Source organism: Coptis chinensis, chromosome 2 (genome assembly GCF_015680905.1).
Source record: "Coptis chinensis isolate HL-2020 chromosome 2, ASM1568090v1, whole genome shotgun sequence".
NCBI lineage: Eukaryota > Viridiplantae > Streptophyta > Magnoliopsida > Ranunculales > Ranunculaceae > Coptis > Coptis chinensis.
The window spans coordinates 11,215,427-11,235,161 of record NC_141457.1 but is presented as its reverse complement, the minus strand read 5'-3'; the positions used below and the strand labels follow the sequence as shown (position 1 = coordinate 11,235,161).

Sequence of the window (19,735 nt, the reverse complement as noted above, 5' to 3'; positions counted from 1 at the left end):
TTAAACTGTTTAGGGGTTTTTGGAAGTTGAGAGTGCGTCACACCTCGGAGATCGAATAGTCGGGAACAAATAATGTTTTTTCGAATTCTGTCGAAATTCGGGGTGTGACAATAAATGTCTCGACAAATATAGTTTTACATTTTAAGTAGTGTTTATCATAATTTTTTTTATTGTGATTGGGAATGTTTTGCTATTTAAGTAACTTCAATATTATCTTCGCCACATTTAACATTCTTACAAAACTTCAATCAAACTTCAATTGTTAAACCTAACAATAAAAAGAAGTCGGTAAATTTTATCAAGGTTTGATGCTTCCTTTTTATAGAGCTATGCATAGTGGTGCAAGAAATTTAAATGAGTAATTAATATAATTTTTATATCTCATAGCTATGCATAGTTGCTAATATTTTTTAGAATAATTTAATATAACGGCACCCGTTCGTAGAACACGTTCATATGACAAATCTGTTCAAGTGGGAGTAGTGTATTATTTGAGGATATGGAAACAATCAATCTGTTTTAGTGATTTGTACACATTAGTACGTAAGCTGAGCGGTGATGATTTACTGCTAAATCACAATAAATCTAATAAAACTATTATACAAGCTAGATCGAGTTTAAGATAATTCCATTTGAAAATTACGGATTAATATCCTAAATCACAAAGTGAAGAGGCTATCTCAATTTGATCCCTTAGTTTCCAAATACTTATGCACCATAATCACTGCCTATTAACGTATTTCGGTTTATTTTTAATAAAAATATATTGTGATTCGAAAATTTGCCGCTAAATCACCATAAATCTTAAAAAACTATTATACAAGCTAGATCGAGTTTAAGATAATTATATTTGAAAATTACGAATTAATATTCTAAACCACAAAGTGAAGAGGCTATATCAATTTGATCTCTTAGTTTCCAAGTACTTATGCACCATTATCGCTGCTCATTAATGTATTTCGGGTTTATTTTCAATAAAAATATATTCTCGATTCGAAAATTTGCCGCTAAATCACCATAAATCTAAAAAACTATTATACAAAATTTAGATCGAGTTTAAGATAATTATATTTGAAAATTATGGATTAATATCATAAACCATGGCAAAGGCTATCTCAATTTGATCCCTTAGTTTCCAAGTATTCATGCACCATAATCATTTGCCATTAACTTATTTCTTTTCAATAAAAATATATTCTGATTCAAAAATTTGTGTAAAACATTTTGTGAAAACCTTTTCAACACACAAAATATTTAATAGATCCCGGTCGTATGCCGGGGTCCAAAATCTAGTCTATTACTAAAATCTTGCCTAGAAATGGATAAAAAGCATAACTAAAACTAAATTTAATCACTTTCTAAAAGTCTAACAGATGGTCTTAAAAACAAGAATAAAAGAGGCCTTAATATTCAAAACAACGTGAAGAGAGAGAGAGAAAAAAAACATAAACAAAAGTGTGTTTATAAAATCCAACAAGTGAACAACAATGGTTATGGGTGGTGGGGATTTGCTAGTAATGGGTTTATAGAAAGATTTAAAAAAAAAAAAAAATCAGAATAACAAGAAAGTAAAGTGGAGGGGCATGGTCTTACATTGGCCTTGTTTCCCCCTTTTTTTCTGAGTTTTTTCACATTTGTTTTTTTGATATATAATCTCTTGCTTTTCATGCTTACCCCACCATTTGTATATAATCCCAGCATTTGTATCATTTCGCTTGTTGGGTCTTGTTACCAGATCTAGTATGTAAAACCGGTTTATCTTCTGCATTTCCAAGCATTTTCATTTTGTATTGTATAATATATATGAGTTTCTGGTTTGGAAGGGTGTTATTTAAGGTGATTTAGAAATGTCGTTGAAGAATATTTTTAGGGAGTTTAGAGAGAAGAAAGATGGAAATGGGAATAAGCATGGTAGGAGTAGGTCAGAAATCACGCCGGTTGGGCCGCGATTTAGAAATGGATCGGTTCAACAAAGTCGATGGGCTAATTTACCACCGGAGTTATTACTTGATGTGATTAAGAGACTGGAAGCCAGCCAGACATGTTGGCCTGCGAGGCGTCATGTTGTTGCTTGTGCTTCTGTTTGTAAATCATGGAGGGATATTACTAAGGAGGTTGTGAAGACTCCTGAGGAATGTGGAAGGCTTACATTCCCTATTTCGTTGAAGCAGGTAATGGCGTTTGTTTTTATTTTTTCAGTTTTTAGTTCATTCGAGGTTTGTGAATTTCTTTTGTTTAATACAATGGTTTTGTTTCCTGTTAAACAGCCTGGACCGCGCGATTCCCCTATACACTGTTTTATCAGAAGGGAAAGAGGGACTAATACATATCGACTGTATCTTGGTCTGACCCCTGGTAAATTTCTTCTTTTCTAATTGTTTTTTCTTTTTTAAAGTTTCACTAATTTATCTTTCGTAGTGTTTGTTGAAATGCTGATCAATCAATTAGTATGGAATAAAATACTTAGCAATTTAAAATGGATTCACTATGAACAACATTAAATTGTTCTTCTTTCCTTGCAATACACTCACAAGTAGAACTGTGTGCGACCTGGTTTATGTTTATTTGTTAGGCTCAAGATCTGACTAGAATACTTATCGAAAAATAAATAAGAAAAAAATATCTGACTAGAGTATCTCTCCACCTTTGTAGTAGTTTATCTGCTTTGTAGGGGCATAAGCGTATAATTAACTTTGGCCGATATATTCATAGAGTAATATTAATTTTTTTTTGTCTTGTTAATAAAATTACAGCACTGTTGGGGGAGAATGGGAAATTGTTGTTAGCAGCTAAAAAGATTAGAAAAACAACACGCACAGAATTTGTGATATCATTGGTTGCTGATGATTTCTCTCGAGTTAGTAATACATATCTTGGGAAACTGAGGCAAGTTTTAGTTTCTTCTCATTTTGGTTACCTTGTCCTAATACTGGAGTTCTCTACTTGTAAATGTTTTCCTAAACTGAAATGAATTTGTTCACTTCTTCCAGGTCTAATTTTCTGGGGACCAAGTTTACTGTGTATGACAACCAACCTCCATATGAGGTTGATGTCCCTTCAAGTAGCCGTACACATCGAAGAATTCACTCCAAGCAAGTTTCTCCGAGAGTCCCAGCTGGTAATTACAATATAGGCACCATAGGATATGAACTAAATGTTTTGCGTGCCAGAGGACCTAGGAGAATGCAATGCACCATGTATTCCATACCCATTTCTTCTATTCTGGAAGGGGGCACTGCACCCACACCAACTCTGTTCCCTCAGTCTCTTGAAGAACAATTTTGTCTCTTGCCAACACCGATCTCCAAGGATCAACATGTTGATTTCAGCTCTAAAAAGCTATCAGAACCACTACTACCAGTACGAGGTGCAAATGAACCACTTATCTTGAAGAACAAAGCACCTCGATGGCATGAGCAGCTACAATGTTGGTGCTTAAATTTCCGAGGACGTGTTACAGTTGCTTCTGTTAAGAATTTCCAGCTAGTGGCAGCTGTCGAGCCTTCCCACAATGTTTCACAGGAAGAACAGGAGAAAGTAATACTACAGTTCGGAAAAATAGGGAAAGATATCTTCACTATGGATTATTGTTACCCACTCTCAGCCTTCCAAGCCTTTGCAATTTGCTTGAGCAGCTTTGATACCAAACCAGCCTGTGAATGACTTCGGATTATCGGCATGTTTTTTGCTTCTACATAAGAGCTCAGTGTAAATATGTAAACTGGAAGCTATTTTATCTCCGATGTTTGTCAATTGTCTCTCAGCATGTTAGTTATGCAGGTAAGTTATAGTATGCAAGCTGTGCAGACTGCAGACATTAGGTTATCTCACAGAAAATGGGCCCAAACTATTTTGTAATTTATGAATATGCAGAAGACAGTTTTTACACAACAATTTGTAGGAAGTATGTAGTTAGGCCCACTGTATTTGGTATCTATCTTTTGGGAAAACATTTGATACCTATTTTGGCTACAACAATGTCCACGACTATTTTAAAAGTTATAATACCTTCTTATTCTTACCTTGCCTTTGTTTTTTGACTAAAATATCCAAGTTATAGTGCCAAGATTTATCTTCTTACTTTTAAGAGAGTTATACCAGAAGAATGATTGTGTATATGTTCTTTTTATACTAATCTATCATTTGCACAGATGTTGTTTAAGTTTGTGAACCAGAATGAAACTTAAGCCTTTATATATCTTGCATTTCTCTTCTTCTTGTCGTCGTTGTTATTATTATTTATTTATTTTTTGAGATGGTTTTTAAGAATTCAATTTAGTTGTTCCTTGAATGGCCCTACATTATTCTGTTATGTGTTTAATACACTTGGGTTGCTCAGAAGAATTGTTCTGAGGATACTCGAGAATTCTCACAGATTTCTTTGTACAGGGAAGCTTGTTTCGTTTTGATACATCGACTGTCACTTGATTATTCGTATAGAGCTATTTACCCTTTTGTACTTATTGTTGTTTGAGCTTTAGTAACTGACTGACTTAGTGGCATTCACATTTGGTATGCCTGTTCCACACTAGTGTTAAATGATACTCATTTTTCCTGGTCTACTGGATGTCTGGATGCGCATGTCATCTCTGTAAATTATCTTTCTTTTTTTTTCTCCACGTTGTTCCGTGCTTTGGTTATTTTACCAATTGGTACGCATTTTTGTAGTCCAAATCAACATTAAGAAGTGTCTACAATGTGGTATCCCGGCTGTTGTAGGGATTGATTGCTGTTTTGCCACCATTTTAGGAGTTGGTACTTTGTGTCAGCTTCTATTTGATGTTGATAGACTACTTCCTGGAACTGTTACTTAAAAGTTGGAGGTTTGGGGCAGCGTTGGATGGTGAATGTGTAGGTGAGTACCACTCCATCTTACTGGATGGTGAGGCCCTGGAAGTGCCGAAGAAACATGGATTTTTATGTTTAATTTTCTCTTGGGCTTATTATGTGGTTTGTAAGCAAGGGGGTAATATCGAGTTCTGGACTGATAAAATGAATTATGTGCACTTTGAGTTGCAGGTTGCGTCTGTACTGGTAGAACCATAGTACAAAATATCCCGATATATTGCGATATTTGGGGATATTTATCTAGATTTCAGAAAAAGATATATAAATATCACGATATGTTAAGAGATATATACAACTGCAAATATCGGTGATATTTTGACGATATTTGCGATATTTGTGATATTTGGAGATATTTTACAATATTTTGAGATATTTAGCGATATTTTGTACATATAACAATTTTATTTAATATTTACTATTATATTTTAAATAAATATAAATAATGTATCATGATATATCAAGAAATATCCACAATATCTACGATATTTGTCGATATTTTAGATATATATACGATATTTACATGTGAAACAATGTCAAATATCCCCAAAAAGAGGGATATATCCACGATACATATCCAGAAATTGAATATCGATAAATACCCATATCCTGATATTTTGTACTATGGATAGAACATGGTAGGCTGGGGCAAGGTAGCTGTCAATGGGGCCATTGTTTTTGCCGTTGTACCTGCCAACAAATCTGTTACTCGTGACTTCCTGAGTGTTGAAACAACATGGTCTGATTTAAAGGTTGAGTTACTTGTAACATGACTTAAAGGTTGAGTTGCTTCACTTGCTTGTAACCTGATTTAAAGGTTGAGACGCTTACTTGTTTGTGACCATTGAACTTTCATTTCTTTAGGCTTCATCCTATTTCTACACGTTGTGGTTATTTACCCACCACCAACAAATGAACGTTTCTTCAAGGCAACTTGAAATTAACTTGGCCAAAACTTTTAGACCGTGCCAGAAATTGCAGTGAACTTTGCCCCGAAATGACAAAACATAGAACCAGGTGGCTCTTAAACATACACATCTATCCCAAAGGTCGTATGAAGTTTATAAGAGCATCTCCAAAGGTTAGTCTAATGTAGTGGACGTATTCATGACATAAGATGTTATATGTGGCAAGGGGGATGTATGCTGAATAGGGAAGAGGAGACATGATGCAGCGGATCAGGTCCGCGGTAACCTAACTGCCGAGAACTGCCATATACGGTTAGCGACAAGTGGAGAGGTAGAGGGCGAGATGGGAAAAGATGAACGAACAAGATCGAGAGAGAGGTTAGAGAAAAAAGAGAGTATATAAAGAAAAAGAAGAGGAGAAAGAAGGGATGAAAAAAGATTGAGAGAGAGGGAAAAAGAATACCCTAATACAAGTGAGTTCATAGGTTGTAATTTTTGAGTATATATTTGGCGCCATCTGTGGGGACTTGAGTTAGCAAAATGGCCACCATAGTAAAAAAAGGAGTAGGAAGACCTAGGAAAGAAGCAGTGCGAGAGGCGATAGAGGAAGCAGTGAGTGTAGAGGTGGAGGGAGTAGGGGAAGAAGAGATATCGGACGTGGTGGCAGACGCCACCAGACTTCTTCAAGAGGAAATAGTGAGGCTGAGGAACGAGAACGATGAGTTAAGAAAAGAAAGAGAGACCACACAGGGGGAAACTGAGTGGGGGGATCAATAAGGTAGTGAAGTGGAAGGGGAGAATGAGGGATATCCGCCCATGGGAGCAGAACCAACGGTGGGCATCACGCTGGAGGTAGTACAGGCGATGATTGAGAAAGATAGGGAAGTGAATTGCGTAGCAGAGAGAGCTAACCAAAGTGCCGCGCAGAAAGAGGTTGCAAGTCTCAATAAGAATCCGCTGGCGGATTCGATATGGAATTCAAAAGTGCCTAAGAGGTTCAACCAACCAAGGTTTGAAAGGTATGATGGAAAAGGAGACCCGACAGATCATCTACATCACTTCCGACAACAGATGCCATTATGGCAGGAAAGTAAGTACGATGGACTCCGATGCATGATGTTCCCAGCCAGTCTTAAGGGTGGAGCCTCAGACTGGTATTACAAGTTAGCCTCGAGGAGCATCAATGGATTTGAAGAGCTAAAGCGCGCCTTTGTCGATCACTTCATACATTAGAAAAGGAGAGTGGTAGATATCGCGGCCCTATTCAATATCAAGCAGAGGTCAGCGGAGTCATTAAGGGAGTTTTTGTGTAGATTCAAGGAAGAGACGCTGATGGTGGAAAATTTAGATGAGCATACCGCGGTTATAGCCTTTCAGCACGGCTTGAGGCAGGGAACTAGAGTTCATGAGTCGGTGTCCAAGATAGAAATCACCACTCTGCACGCTCTGTACCCAAAGGTAGAAAAATACATACGATATGAGGACATAAAGCAGAGGACTGTAAAGGAATAGAAGAGATCGGGGAAAGCAGTGCAGGCCGTGGACCGAGATGACCCAAAGGATAAGAACAAAAGAGAGGACAAAGAAAAGGTATCATACAGAGGAGAGAATAGAGGACTAGAGAGGACTGGGGATCGTGGTAGGAGGGATATCCGAGAAAGGAAGCCATATCGCGAGATAGAGCCAACCCCGCTTAACAGATCGTTAGAGGAGATCTTGTCGCTAATTAAGGGGCGGCAATACTATGAGGGTCCACGGAATACTCCCGGTGAGATAGAAGGGAAACTATTTTGCGCATATCATTAGATTAGGAACCACGCTACTAATGAGTGCTATGCCTTGAAGTGGTTGGTGGAAAGGATGATTGAGAAGGGGATGCTGAGGGAATTTGTCACTGAGGTTCGTCACACCGAGAAAGTGTTGGCACCAGCTAGAATCTTAGGGACTATCAATGTCATTTTTAGTGGGGAAACTTTAGGGAGAAATGCACACCGAGACAAGATTAGAAAGACGGCAAGTTTGCAGCAGGTCAACAAGGTGGTGAGCATACCGCGGTTAGTCAGTGGAACCGCGACGGGAGAGGAAGTCATAGTGTTCTCTCCCAAGGATCTAGAGTCAGTTATATCACCACATGAGGATGCATTGGTAATCATTATAACAATGGGAAACTATCTGGTCAAGAGGGTGTTGATAGACTGCGGAAATTCAGTGGACTTGTTATTCAAAGGGGCCATGGAGGAAATGAACATCGACAGAGACCAGTTGGAAGTCCCTCAAACAAATTTGTTTGGTTTCAATGGCAATATGACAGAGCCCATGGGGGAATTGGTATTACCTGTGACAGCGGGTCCGGCGACTGTGTTCACAAGATTCATGGTGGTAGACACCAATTCCCAGTATAATGCAATCCTAGGGAGACGATAGATCCATAAAATGAAGGCAATTCCATCGACATATTACCAGGTGGTTCGCTTCCCCACCAATGGGGGGATGTATGAAATTAAAGGGGATCAGGTGGCCTCGCAAAATATCCATCAGGTGACTGTGAAAAATATGGTCCAAGGAACGAAAGAGGAGGGGGCGACTAGTGAAGAAGGAGCGGCATAACAATTACATGATGCGGCCAGGAAAGCAGTGTATGAGCCTCTGCCCGGTCCTAAAACTTTAGATGAGATTGAGATAGTGAACCTGGGGGTCGGGAATGAGGAGAAATTTACATCGGTGGGGTCTGAACTGCCAGATGAGTGGAAAGGGAAGCTGATACAGTTTTTGACAGAGAATAAGGATATATTTGCATGGGTGATAGAGGATATAACAGGGTTAGACCTAGAGTTTGACTGTCATCGCCGTATATGAATGAAGATGCGAAGCCAGTAAGGCAGAAAATGAGAAGCATGAGACCTAAATACGCTGAGGGGATCCACGAATAAGTTATAAGGTTAAAAGGGGCCGGAATAATTAGGGACGTAGAGTTTACAGAATGGTTATCCAATGTAGTCACGGTTCCCAAGAAGAATGGAAAAGTTAGGATGTGTGTTGACTTTACAGAGGTAAACAAAGAATGCCCTAAGGATTGCTATCCTATGCCTCGAGTGGATGAGCTAGTAGATAGCACAGCAGGGTTCAAAATATTCTCATTCATGGACGCATCAATGGGATACAATCAAGTCGCGATGTTTGGCCCAGATCAAGAAAAGACAACCTTCGTGGTGGAAGGGGGTACCTACTGCTATACGAGAATGCCATTTGGTTTAAAGAATGCTGGGGCCACCTTTCAGCAGTTAGGAGAAAAGATGTTAGAGGGCAAAATTCGAAAGAGCATGGAGATATATATTGATGACATGGTGGAAAAAAGTACGTTAGAAGAAGAACATTTAGAGGGTTTTCAAGAAACTTTCCTTATACTGCGGAAGCATAAGCTCAAACTCAACCTCGAGAAATGTACGTTTGGAGTATCTTCAGGGAAATACTTGGGGTACATAGTCATGCATTGCGGAATTGAGGCGAATCCCTACCAGATTAGATCACTGATAGAAATGCCGTCCCCCCAGAATGTGAAAGAGGTGCAACGACTGGCGGGAAAAGTCGCGACATTGAATAGATTTATTTGCAAATCATCAGACAAATGCCGGCCACTGTATCATTTATTGAGGAAGACTCCGGATTTCCAATGGACGGTGGAGTGCGAGGAAGTTTTTCAGTTGTTGAAGGGTTATTTGGGAGAAGCACCTTTATTGTCACAGCCGGAATAGGGGGAGAAGTTATATTTATATTTGGGTGTCTCAGAGTACGCGATAAGCTCCGTCCTTGTACGAGTGGTGGAAAAAGTAGAGAGACCAGTATATTTACAGAGCAAAACCATGTTAGACGTGGAAACCCGGTATAACAGAATTGAAAAATACGCTTTAGCTTTGATATTTTCTGCCTTAAAGTTGAAGCCTTATTTCAAAGCCCATTCAGTAGTGGTGATAAAGAATCTGCCACTAAAATAAGCGTTGAAGGCAGAAAAGTCAGGCAAAATGCTAAAATGGGCGGTGATGCTCAGTTGTTATGAAATTCAGTACTAGATCAGAACGGCAGAAAAGGCAAAAGCCATGGCGGAGTTTTTGGCAGAATTTCCAGCTGAGGACCCAACTTGGGGAGAAGACATGGTCATGGAATAGGAAGGGGAACCGAATCGCAATCCTTTGGATCCTTAGGATCAGCGGAATGGGTGGAGAGTGTTCACGGATGGATCTGCTATAGACACCGGGAATGGAATTGGTGTCGTTCTGGTGACACCTGAGAACAATCGGCTAGAGCTGTCAATGAAACTGGGGTTTACGGCTTATAATAATAAATCTGAGTATGAAGTAGTGATAGCAGGATTGGATTTGGCAACAGATCTGGGGGTGCGTGAATTGTCTGTTTATTCGGATTCTAACTTGGTAATTTGCCAGGTGAATGGGGGATTTATAGCCCGATGTCCAAGGATGGCAAAATACCTGGAAATTCTGCAGAAAAAAGCAAGCAAATTTGATAAAATCAGGTTTACCCACCTAGGCCGCGGAGAGAACAGGCATGCCGACGCACTGGCTTATGTGGCGGCAATGCTTCCTGGAACAGAGGGACGGTCTATTGAAGTGAGAGTGGTGAGCAAACCAAGTACCACAGAGGAGGAAAGCATTTGGCTCACCACCGAGCATGATCTAGGATGGATGACACCCATAAAGACTTTCCTGATGGGGGTAGAGATAGAAAACAAACAGGAAAGATGAAAGATGGAACAGGTGAGTCAAAGGTACACATTACTAAATGGGAATTTGTACAGGAGAAACTTCAGCGGACCAATGTTAAAGTGCGTAGGGCCGCAACAGATTCAAGAAGTGTTGGCTGAGGTACACGAAGATGACTGCGGAAGTCACTTGATGGGGCATACAACAACACACAAATTGATATCACAGGGGTACTTTTGGTCTCATATGAAGAGGGACGCCACAGAGTATGCCAAGAGATATGAAAAGTGCCAGAGATTTGCACCGCTCATATATTCACCAGCAGAGCCGTTACATAATGTTTTCAGCCCTTGGCCATTCGTCATGTGGGCACTGGATATAGTTGGACCACTGCTCATGGCGAGCAGCAAAATGAGGTTTATGTTGGCCGCTACAGATTATTTTACCAAGTGGGTGGAGGGAGTGGCATTACAACAAGTCAAAGAGGAAAATGTGAAAAAGTTTATGTGGGAGAATATCATATGTAGGTTTGGGTTGCCACATACGATCATCGCGGATAATGGAACCCAATTTACGGGGAAGTACAAAAGTTCCTTAAGGCGTTCAAGGCGAAGCAAGGGTTCTCAGCCCCCTACAATCCAGAAGGAAATGGGCAAGCAGAGGCATCAAACAAAATTATAATGGATAATATAAAAAGAAAGCTAGAAGAGCGTAAAGGTGCATGAGCCGATGAACTGAATCATGTGTTATGGGCTTACCGCACAACACCGCGAACATCCACTAATGAATCACCGTTCGCAATGGCCTACGGGGTGGAGGCAGTCATACCAGTGGAAATGATAGTGTTAACAACCAGAACAAGAGCAGTGGAGTTGGGGTTGAATGAGAATATTTTAGCCAGAGAGTTGAATCTGATAGAAGAAAAACCAGAAATAGCCCGCATACGGTTGGAGGAATATCATCGAAAGTTACAGCGGCAATATGACAAACGAGTAAAGCCGAGATCCTTCAAAGTTGGGGAGTGGGTACTGCGGTGAGTTACCCCAGCCACCAAGAAGGAAAATGAAGGGAAACTGGGGCCCAACTGGGCGGGACCGTACGTGGTGATGGAAAAAGGCACTTCTGGAACTTATCGGTTGCATACTTCAGCTGGGGAAAAAATCGAGAAGCCATGGAACATTAGAATGTTGAAAAAATTCAATGTATGAGTCTTTGTTTAATTATGCAGTCGAGAGAAAGAAAAGTGATTTTAATTAAGAGTTATATGAGCCGAGAAATTGTCTTATGTTACATGTTATGTAAATAAAGAGTGCATTCCTTCCAATAGTCATATAAGCATTAGCATGTGATAAACAATATCTGGGGCAACCGAGCTGCTCCCAAAAGGCTTCACAGCCGTCCGAAGACAACGGGGGGGGGGGGGGGGAATGAGCCCCTTCGTGGACTATATGTCCGAATCAAACTGGGGGCAAACTGAGTTGCTCTCACCAGGCTTTACAACCGCCCAAAGATAGCGGGGAAGAGCCCGCTGCACTATCGTCCGAATCAAAGCGGGGGGCAAACCGAAGGCTGCCCCTACCAGGGGCTCCTGATCGTCCAAAGAAAGGGGGATGAGCCGCCCGGACTATACGTCCGAATCAAATTGGGGGCAAACTGAGCTGCTCCCACAAGGCTTCACAACCATCCAAAAATAGTGGGGAAGAGCCGCCGCGGACTATACGTCCGGATCAAACTGGGGGCAAATTGAGCTGCCCCCAAGAAGGCTTCACAGCCGTTCGAGAGAGAGGGGAGAGCCCCCGGCGGACTATATGTCCGAATCAAACCGAGGCAAAACCGAGCTGCTCTAATTGGGCTTCCTGACCATCCAAAGACAGCGGGGGGGGGGAAGAGCCTTTCGCGGACTATATGTCAGAATCAAACTGGGGGCAAACTGAGCTGCCCCCCACCATGCTTCACGGCCGCCCAAAGACAGCGGAGGGGGGCTGAGCCTTTGGTTAATTACAGGTCCAAATCAACTTGCGGGCAATCTGAGTTGCCCCACTAGGCTTCACAGTTGACAAATAAAATTGCGTTAATTCTAACAACATAAGGAAGTTGAGTCTAACATTATGAAAAAGAGAGAGTTTGAGCAACAACTGAGAGGCAATTTAAAATGAAATGGCTCTTGGACCATCGATGAAGTTTGCTTAATGACCTGCCGGGCATACCCAGAAACACAGGCTAAAGTATATACAGACCCAAAAAGTGCAAATACTTAGAGTATGTGAATTTCAGATGAACAAAAATACAATTTTTTGTGCTTCATTCTTGGACTTCGGCCGCGTCCTTCTGGGAGGAAACCTCAGCAACTTCCACAGCGGTTGTAAGATCGTCATCCACCTCAATTGGGGAGGTGACCGCGCTGGGAGTAGCTTGGGGTGACTTTGGCATCGCGGCCTCTGGAACAACAAGGGATGGTGAGGCAATTTGAGTAGAAGGAACTGAGGGCCCGATGGGGAGTAGACGCCCAGCCGCAGTTAGCTCTTCAAGTTGTTATTTAAGTTCGCGGGCTATCTTCTTCTCAGCCAGGATTCGGAATCTGTCAGCAGCTTCCTTCATAGCCTTATCCACAGCACCCTGAGCCGCGAGTTTATCCATCTCCTTCTGGCTCTCCAGTTTAGAGGCGACCCCGACAACATAGTCGCGGTGCTAATCTTCTGCTTGCTGCAGAGCTTTTTGTGCTTTCACAGCAATGATTCGAAGATCATCCCGATCCTTCTCCAGCTTGGCAAATCTGGCTTTCCAACCATCAGGACCATTAATCTCCTTCTTCACGACGTCTAGAGATTCCAAGGTATTAGTCAGGCCGCGCACCACATAGCCGATGTCCAGGCTCAGCTGAAGTCAAATACTTGTTAAGCAATAGATTATAAGGGAAAGAAGAAAAACAGAAAGTAACACACCTTTTCCCAGCCAGTATAAATGGCTGCTCTGTGAGATGCGAACGAGCCAGAATTGCCGTAAGCTTGGTCTCGTGGAAGGTGAGAGCTGAAGAACAAGGACGCCGCGACCACTGGGTTGTCCAGAGCTGAATCGCGAATGTTTACTTCACGATCTCGGGCCTTGAATTGGGGGTGCCAGATTTTAGCAGCACCAGTTGAAAGGGAACTAGACGAATGAGTTTCTTTCCCAGGACAGCGACTTTGAGCCAAAGGCCACGTCAATTCAACATGGGGTTCAGAGGGAGCAACAGACTCAGTTATGGCCTTTTTTGTTAGGGGGCTCTTGGCCGCAATGTCTACGGGTTTATCACCATCTGAGTCGCTTTCCCAGAGTTTGAGTTTGTGGGATTTGTTAGAGGCCATGGTAGCAGCTGGAACAGAAGAGGAAGGGTGTGCAAAATCGTCTTCCTAGTCTGCTAATGCAGAATATGAAGAGGGGGCAGTATTGGGATTAGGGGTGTTGGATTGAGCGGTGGCTCGTTGGGCGACAGCTCGTGATTGGGAGATCTTGGTGGTGTATCCAAACGACTTGTGGGCTTTACGTTTTCATTTGGGAGGGGGAGAGGATTTGGGTTTTCGTTCTTTAGGGTGGGGGGGGGGGGGCAACCTATAGCGGACCTTGGTATTTACCAATATTTTGTAAAAAGAGGGTCAAGCGAAGAGGGTTGCCTTTTCCGGGTCTATGCCGAGAAACCGCGCCGACCGGTTTGCCTAGATCACGGAGCTCTTGGAAAATCGCAGAGTAGACGCCGGTGTAGAGTTGGGACCGCGAATCTGGTGTCCAGCCTGGGTCACAGAGAAAAGGACAAATTAAAAATAAAGTTATACAGAAGTACTGCGGATTAAAGGGTTTTACTTACCACTCTTAAGGAAGTGGAGATGCCTTAGAGAAACGTCTGAAGGAAGATCCGCAGAAAGGAAACTTCCAGACACATACAAGGGATAGTAGTGCCACACCTTGTCAGAAGTCGTAATGCGAAGGACAAAAGACTTCTTCCGCAGACGAGTACAGAATGACAGATATCCTACACTGCCAAATTTGGTGCTCTTTTTCACATAATAATGACTGATTATGTCTTGAAGTTGGATTTTAGGAGTGTGGGTTTTATTGTAATGGTTAGCGGCGTACATAACATGCCAGAGGTTACTTATGCCTTGACAGGGAGGGATGTTGAAATGATTGCATACCTCGATATCAAGAAGGGTTAAAGGAAAACGCAAACCGACCGCTATCTGGCCAACGGTAGTAACAAGACAACCGGGCCGCGGTGGTACCAACTGGGGGAAATGGGTGATGCCAGACACGTGTTCTAATACCATATCATCTGGGATGCCATAAGCGACTTTGACTGCAACTAAATTAGGTCTGCGGTAATATGAAGGAGGGGGCGGAAGAGTAGCCTTCCTCCTTGAAGTAGATGGGACAGCGGCCGGACTAGCAGATCCTGAGGCTGGGGATTCAGATGGATCAGCGGTGGGGTGACTAGACTTAGAAGTGGAGGACTCATATCTATCGGATCAGGTGGCGGCGGTATCCACCGATTCCGATCCCGACATGCTAAAATTAACAATAAGATGGATAACTTGAAGAAATGGGGGAGAGTATAAGCAACAAAAGAAGGAAAGAGTGCGAAACAGTACCAAAAAAGGAAAATAACAATAAACGAAGGGAAGAGAGAAGGTGGAAAACAAACCTGAGATTCACAGTAGTCAGGACAATGGATTAACAAAAGGCAGAAACTTGAGGGATGCGAGCAAGATCCACAGGGTTGAGGAACAGTAGAAAGGAAGAGCAAGATATTGAAGAAAATAAAGGGTTGAGGTTGAAGAAAAAGAAAAAGTTAAGGGTTTGGGGTTTTGAGGGGAGTGAGAAGTTTGAGCGGGATTTGAAGGAACAGGGGTAAAGTGGTAATTACAAGCAAGGACCCAGGGAAAAGGTGACACGTGGGATCTTGAAATTCGCAAAGCCAGTTCAGATGCGCATGCGCCATTCCCACGTGGAGATAAAGAGGGAGCATGTGCTACGTAGCAGAGTGAATAGTGTGGAATAAAAGAGATATACCGTGGATGGAAGAAGTTAGATCTTGGCCCCATTGTCGGTCCGTGGGCTATCAATAGGACCGAGAGAGTAGGGCTGGCAATGGGTTGGATCGGTCCGGATATATGCAAATCCAAAACCGATCTACTTTTCAACAATACAGACCCAGAACCGGACCCGATCCGAACGGATATTTGAGTTAGAAAACCAGAACCGAACCCAGAATCAAACCGAAAACTTTTTTTTGATTCCGGATCCGATCCGTTCCGAACCAATAAGCCTAATTTCAACTCGGTGAACCGAGTTTTTTATAATTGGATCCTAATTTTCGTTATATAAATATTAAATAATTTTTTTTTGCTAAACACAAAAACAAGGTACACAAATCCAAAAGACATAATGAATTATTTGAAATCCAAATTTGTAAAGGAGGATTTTTCTTTAGATAGAAACCATCTTTTTATTATGTAAAAAAATATTGTAATATTACATATGTATTTTGCATATCTTATTTTGGAACTTTAAATATTGCAATGTTGCATAAGGTAATAGAAATATATGGTGGAGGAAAATTAGGAAGAATAAGACTAAAAATTTTAATCGGATTAGGCCTATAATGGTTCGGTACATACTTAATCTAGAACCAATCCAATAAGAGTCCGGTTCTGATTTTCAAGACTCAGAACCGGTCCAATATACTAACTACCTGATCCAGACCCGCTTTTATTAGTTCGGACCGGATCGGGTATCGGTTATTACCCGACCCATTGCCAGCCCTACGAGAGAGGGCATTTGTAGTGGACGTATTCATGACATAAGATGTTATATGTGGCAAGGGAGACGTATGTTGAATAGGGAAGAGGAGACATGATGCAGTGGATCAGGTCAGCGGTAACCTAACTGCCAAGAACTGCCATATACGGTTAGCGATAGGTGGAGAGGTAGAGGGCGAGATGGGAAAAGATGAACGAACCAGATCGAGAGAGAGGTTAGAGAAAAAAGAGAGTATATAAAGAAAAAGAAGAGGAGAAAGAAGGGAGGAAAAAAGATTGAGAGAGAGAGAAAAAGAATACCCTAATACAAGTGAGTTCATAGGTTGTAATCTTTGAGTATACATCTAATCCAAAGCTCTGTACAAGACATAAGAGCATCTACATTATAATCTGGAGAGGCATACAGAGTACACAGAGGTTGGTTCAGCGCTATGAAGTGAGATTTGAAGTGAAAACAACGCAACGCAAATTGCAACGAGCATGTTGTGTTAAATTTTTAGTAAAGCGAAAGTCTCCTCCTGTATACGGAAGTGGGGTATGTGCATCACTGGTATTCTCTATCTCTTCATGGACTACTTATAGTTTCATGCATAGTACAAAATATCAGGATATGGGTATTTATCGATATTCAATTTCTGGATATGTATCGTGGATATATCCCCCTCTTTGAGGATATTTGACATTGTTTCACATGCAAATATCGTAGATATATTCAAAATATCGATAAATATCGTAGATATTGTAGATATTTCTTGATATATCATGATACATTATTTATATTTATTTGAAATATAATGGTAAATATTAAATAAAATTGTTATATACACAAAATATCGTCAAATATCGCAAAATATCGTAAAATATTACAAATATTGCAAATATCATTTAAATATCGTCGATATTTACAGTCGTATATATCTCTGAACATATCGTGATATTTATATATTTTTTTTTGAAATTTGGATAGATATCCCCAAATATCGCGATATATCGGGATATTTTGTACTATGGTTTCATGAACCAAACGTTAATGCAAAGTCTGTTCCAACAAATTTATGCACTATCTCGTGAAAATAAGCAAAAGTAACAAAGCCATATTTGAAACGCGTAGAAATAAGTAAAAGCCGTAAACTGGGGCTGAAGTGGTAAGTCTGTGGGGGAGAAAGCAAACTTTTTGTAGCTTGTAGGAGGGGTACTCAATACTCAATAGTCACTACTTTGAACGTAGATAATTTCTAAGGCAGTCAATGATCCTCCTAGGCCCATTGGCGAGACACTAGGCTCACAGCATGTGCCCACGCCTTAAACAGTTAAACTGCATAGCTGGTGTTGCATCAACATATTATATTCATGGTTTTGGATATGGATTATTTATTAGGCGAATGATGGTCTTTTATTGTGAAAGAAATGACAGGATTTACCTATTAACTTGTACACTAGCCACGCGAGTAAATTGGCCGGCTTTGCAGACCCTTATTTATTTATTATTTTGTCACCATAATTTTTAGATAACCAACAAGAAATGACAAGTATCTCTCTGAAGACAAGCTTTGTCTCAGGACTTTCTTTACAAATACTTTTACCAATGAAAAAGTTAGGAATCAAGATGTTCCAGTTCCACCTTTGTCACACAAGAAAAGGATTTTGTGAAATCGGACAGATGACTAGGATGTCCCCAAGTACTGCAACCTCATTATTTGTATCAGAATTGCGGTAGCATGTCCTGAACATCAGCATCTGTAAGGCCGCATCTGTTAGAACATAAGAGTCTTATTGCCTTCAAGGTGCACATTGCTTTTTACGAAACCTCTACATCTTCAATTTTTGTAGGGAAAAATGTACAGAATTGCTACAGCTCTGAGGCCTATTCAGGACATCTCCAAGAATACAACTCCACAACATATACGGGTTCCTGCTGTAAGAGCAAAGGTATTCTCACGATACGAATGTGCTACCTATTCAGCAATGCAAAACAAAGGATTGGAGAATACAACAGTGGAAGAAGTTTTAAAGACAAAGGGAGAAAAGGATAATTCTTTGTTCTGGTGCCGAACAAATGATACTGTCTACGATGCAGTGAAGCAAGTAGGATGCTATAGCTATCAAGTTTTTAGAATGTATATAAATATAAATGTATATAAATTTTTAGAATAAACAACAATATATTTACTTTGGTATTATACATCACAGATGACACTAAACAATATTGGATCATTGGCAGTTCTGAAGCCGGGAAAACCAAACTACATTGCAGGAATCATTACTGAAAGAGGTAATTTGTTTTCATCGTTATGTAAGCCAAAGTGCTAGGTGACATTTTGTTCATTCCTAACGGACAAATTGATTGCAACAGACTATCTAAGGAAGATAATTGTACAGGGAAGAAACTCAAAATCGACGAAAGTCGGGGAAATCATGACGGACGAGGTTCGTTCATTTTGCTATAAATGAAACTTTTACTACAAACATCAACTACTTTCTTTTGTAACCCTGGCTTAATTTATATGTCCTACTGGTACAGAACAAGTTGATCACAGTGAGACCTGATACCAATATTCTACAAGCAATGCAACTGATGACAGGCAAGTTATATATAGCTTCGACTCAGATTAATTGAAGTATTAAACATTCAACAAATTAGAATTACCAAATAATACAAGATAAACATGCTTGGAAGACTTGATGATATTTTTCTTGGTGTTCAACAGAAAACCAGATACGACATATGCCGGTAATAGATATGAAGGTTGTTGGCATGATTTCTATTGTAGATGTCGTTCGAACAGTGGTGGATCAACAAAAGGAGGAAGTGAAGCGCCTAAATGACTTCATTAAAGGAGAATATTATTAGAGTCCAACTCTTGGTCTATTGTTTATTCAGATCTGTTTGATGCTCTACATGGGAAGATCTGATTATCCTTGTTAAATTCCTCATACCAATATAACAATGTTAACGTGCCGCGTCGACATTGGACCCTCCCAGCTTGATTATGTGCATCCTTTAGGCTAAGTCCAATGGTTTGGTGTGCCATCCTGCCAAACCACAATAGCATAGTGTATACAGTTAGCGGCTTAGCGTTTCCCAACCCAATGGTTATTTTTTTAGGACTCTTCAACCGCCATTCCCACAGGCGTGTGGAAAAAAAAATAAAAAAAAGTTTTTTTTTTTAGGACTCTCAACGGCCAGTGCCTATGGCGGGTAGGATTTTTTTTTTTTTTTGGACTCTCCAACCGCCATTCCAACATGCGTGTGGAAAAAAAAAAAAAAACAAAAAATTAGGGCTCTCAACCGCCAGTGCCTATGGCGGGTAGGATTTTTTTTTTTTTTGAGACTCTCCAACCGCCATTCCCACAGGCGTGTGGGGAAAAAAAATTAAAAAAAGATTTTTTTTTTTTTTTGACTCTCTAGCCGCCATTCCGAAAGGCGTGTGGTTTAGATTTCTTTTACCCGCCACTTTGAGTGGCGTGTAGACTT

At 40.7% G+C, this 19,735-nt stretch overlaps 2 protein-coding genes across 2 annotated transcripts; both read left to right on the top strand.

Moving 5' to 3' along the window:
- The first annotated feature begins 1,408 nt into the window (after positions 1–1,408).
- Positions 1,409–4,024, top strand: LOC147514861 (tubby-like F-box protein 5). The gene is made up of 4 exons (XM_086585345.1): positions 1,409–2,171; positions 2,268–2,355; positions 2,754–2,886; positions 2,991–4,024. The coding sequence occupies exons 1-4, from the start codon at positions 1,848–1,850 to the stop codon at positions 3,661–3,663; spliced, it is 1,218 nt and encodes a 405-aa protein (XP_086441471.1). The 5' UTR covers positions 1,409–1,847; the 3' UTR covers positions 3,664–4,024.
- A 13,876-nt stretch (positions 4,025–17,900) lies between these two features.
- LOC147514860 (CBS domain-containing protein CBSX3, mitochondrial-like) lies at positions 17,901–19,221 on the top strand. Its single transcript, XM_086594419.1, has 6 exons — positions 17,901–17,999; positions 18,091–18,345; positions 18,451–18,532; positions 18,614–18,687; positions 18,782–18,842; positions 18,969–19,221. The coding sequence occupies exons 2-6, from the start codon at positions 18,097–18,099 to the stop codon at positions 19,109–19,111; spliced, it is 609 nt and encodes a 202-aa protein (XP_086450545.1). The 5' UTR covers positions 17,901–17,999; positions 18,091–18,096; the 3' UTR covers positions 19,112–19,221.
- The last annotated feature ends 514 nt before the right edge of the window (positions 19,222–19,735 follow it).

Excerpts from the sequence above, each read along its gene's own strand:
- LOC147514861 (XM_086585345.1), top strand. The coding sequence starts at position 1,848 with ATGTCGTTGAAGAATATTTTTAGGGAGTTTAGAGAGAAGAAAGATGGA. Across the intron at positions 2,356-2,753 it reads GTATCTTGGTCTGACCCCTG|CACTGTTGGGGGAGAATGGG; the intron begins GTAAATTTCTTC and ends ATAAAATTACAG. Across the intron at positions 2,887-2,990 it reads ACATATCTTGGGAAACTGAG|GTCTAATTTTCTGGGGACCA; the intron begins GCAAGTTTTAGT and ends CACTTCTTCCAG.
- LOC147514860 (XM_086594419.1), top strand. The coding sequence starts at position 18,097 with ATGTACAGAATTGCTACAGCTCTGAGGCCTATTCAGGACATCTCCAAG. Across the intron at positions 18,346-18,450 it reads TCTACGATGCAGTGAAGCAA|ATGACACTAAACAATATTGG; the intron begins GTAGGATGCTAT and ends TATACATCACAG. Across the intron at positions 18,688-18,781 it reads GGGAAATCATGACGGACGAG|AACAAGTTGATCACAGTGAG; the intron begins GTTCGTTCATTT and ends CTACTGGTACAG.